Source organism: Micromys minutus (assembly GCF_963924665.1).
Source record: "Micromys minutus genome assembly, chromosome: X".
NCBI lineage: Eukaryota > Metazoa > Chordata > Mammalia > Rodentia > Muridae > Micromys > Micromys minutus.
Genome location: NC_137970.1, coordinates 17,612,344 through 17,614,108, shown reverse-complemented (window position 1 = coordinate 17,614,108; position 1,765 = coordinate 17,612,344). Strand labels below are relative to the sequence as shown.

General features: G+C 41.1%; 1 protein-coding gene across 1 annotated transcript; it reads right to left on the bottom strand.

Moving 5' to 3' along the window:
* Positions 1-451: 451 nt before the first annotated feature.
* LOC308414649 (large ribosomal subunit protein eL29-like) lies at positions 452-924 on the bottom strand (the record flags this gene model as incomplete). Its single annotated transcript, XM_080909886.1, has 1 exon — positions 452-924. The coding sequence occupies exon 1, from the start codon at positions 920-922 to the stop codon at positions 452-454; it is 471 nt and encodes a 156-aa protein (XP_080766012.1). The 5' UTR covers positions 923-924.
* Positions 925-1,765: the final 841 nt, after the last annotated feature.

Here is a 1,765-nt window from a genome sequence, read left to right as displayed (position 1 = left end):
TATACAATTTAGATTTTAGTAACTTGATGTTTTCAACTAGGCATTATTAAATTCTATTTAAAAACGAACTGTGTTTTTCTAATCCTACGAATATAGATAATTAGTAATTTTGTGGTTGTGGGGTGTGCTCAGCCATTAGCATAGACAGCCTTAAAGTGAGACTTTTAGTTATTTAAGAACTGCATAGATTTTGTAATCAAGCTGATTAATCCATGCTATAATTTACACGTTTTATAAAGTTGTAGAACATATTTCATAGAGCTTGCAGGAAATAAACTCATGGAAATAAGTTAGTAACATTTGAACACATTTATGTTTCTGTAATTGTTTCTTTTTTTTTCTTGTTTCAAGTTTATTTGTAAAAATGGCATAGGTCACCGGTCATCTGCAATAGTGTGTAGGTGGGTGTGTCACGGCAGTCCGTCTGTCTGCACATTGGCAGGAGCCTTTTCTACGGAGCCTTCACAAGGGCCTGGGCACCTTTGGGAGCCTGAGCTGGAGCCGAAGCCTGGGCCTTAGCTGGGGCTTTGGCCTCTGCCTTGGTTTGAACCTTGGGCGTTGGTTGGCAGAGCCTACGACCCTTGGCCATGTAGCTTCGAATCTTCTTCCCAAGCTTGGGGTGAGCAATGAAAGCCAAACGGCTGAGTTTGCGGCTGGGGCCCTTTGGCATCTTGGGCTTGATGACCTCAGGCTTCACAAGGGTATTGATGGCCTCTGCACGTGCGCTCACTGCCTTTGCACTGTTGGCCTGCATCTTCTTCAGGCCTTTCTTGCTGTGCTTCTTGGCAAAACGCATGTTCCTCAGGAACTTGGGATCAACCCCCTTAAGAGATTCGTATCTTTGTGACCGGGGTTTCTTGATGCCATTCCTGTGCCATTTGCGGGACTGGTTGTGGGTGGTGTGGTTCTTGGACTTGGCCATGTCTGCACTGTAACCCGCGGCTCCCCCTGTAACTGTTTCTTAAAGGTTTTTACATGGCTTCCAGCTGTAAAGTGGCCACACTTAGAAAGATTTCAATAAAATTAGGTTTTTTCTTTTCATTTCCTGATGTTGTGATAAGAATAAATCTTTACAAATTAACATACTGAATTAGTTATGGATATATTTTACTTTTAAAATTATATTGTACATTTTTGTTGTGAGTCTAGCATTTAACAGCTCAGTCATCTCTCCAGCCCACCCTTAAATTATATTGTAATATAGATATAAAATTGACATGCTTTATAGGCAAATTAATTTAAAATATTTTAAGAATATAGTAAAGAAATGTAACTTTCAGAGGCAGTGTATATGCCATTATTGCATTAGTACCAATATCTTCTTTTTAAAAGACTTTTTATGTGTATGAGTACTTTCCTGAATGTACATTTGTGTACCAGGTGTGTGCCTGGTGCCTGAAGAACCCAGTAAGGGGTTGCTGCATCCTGTAGAACTGAAGTTAGGTAGTTACATTTCACACATTGTTGAATTTTTTATTTGGCCTGTAGACAGATTTGAATTTGATATAGTCTTTTGTCTTAGTTAGGGTTTTATTGCTGTGAACAGACACCATGACCAAGGCAAGTCGTAAAGGACAACATTTAATTGGGGCTGGCTTACAGGTTCAGAGGTTCAGTCCATTATCATCAAGACAAGAGCATGGCAGCATCCAGGCAGGCTTGGTGCAGGAGGAGCTGAGAGTTCTACATCTTCATCCAACGGAAACCAGAAACAGACTAAGCAACCTCAGGCAGCTAGGAGGGGGGTCTCCAAGCCCACCCCCAG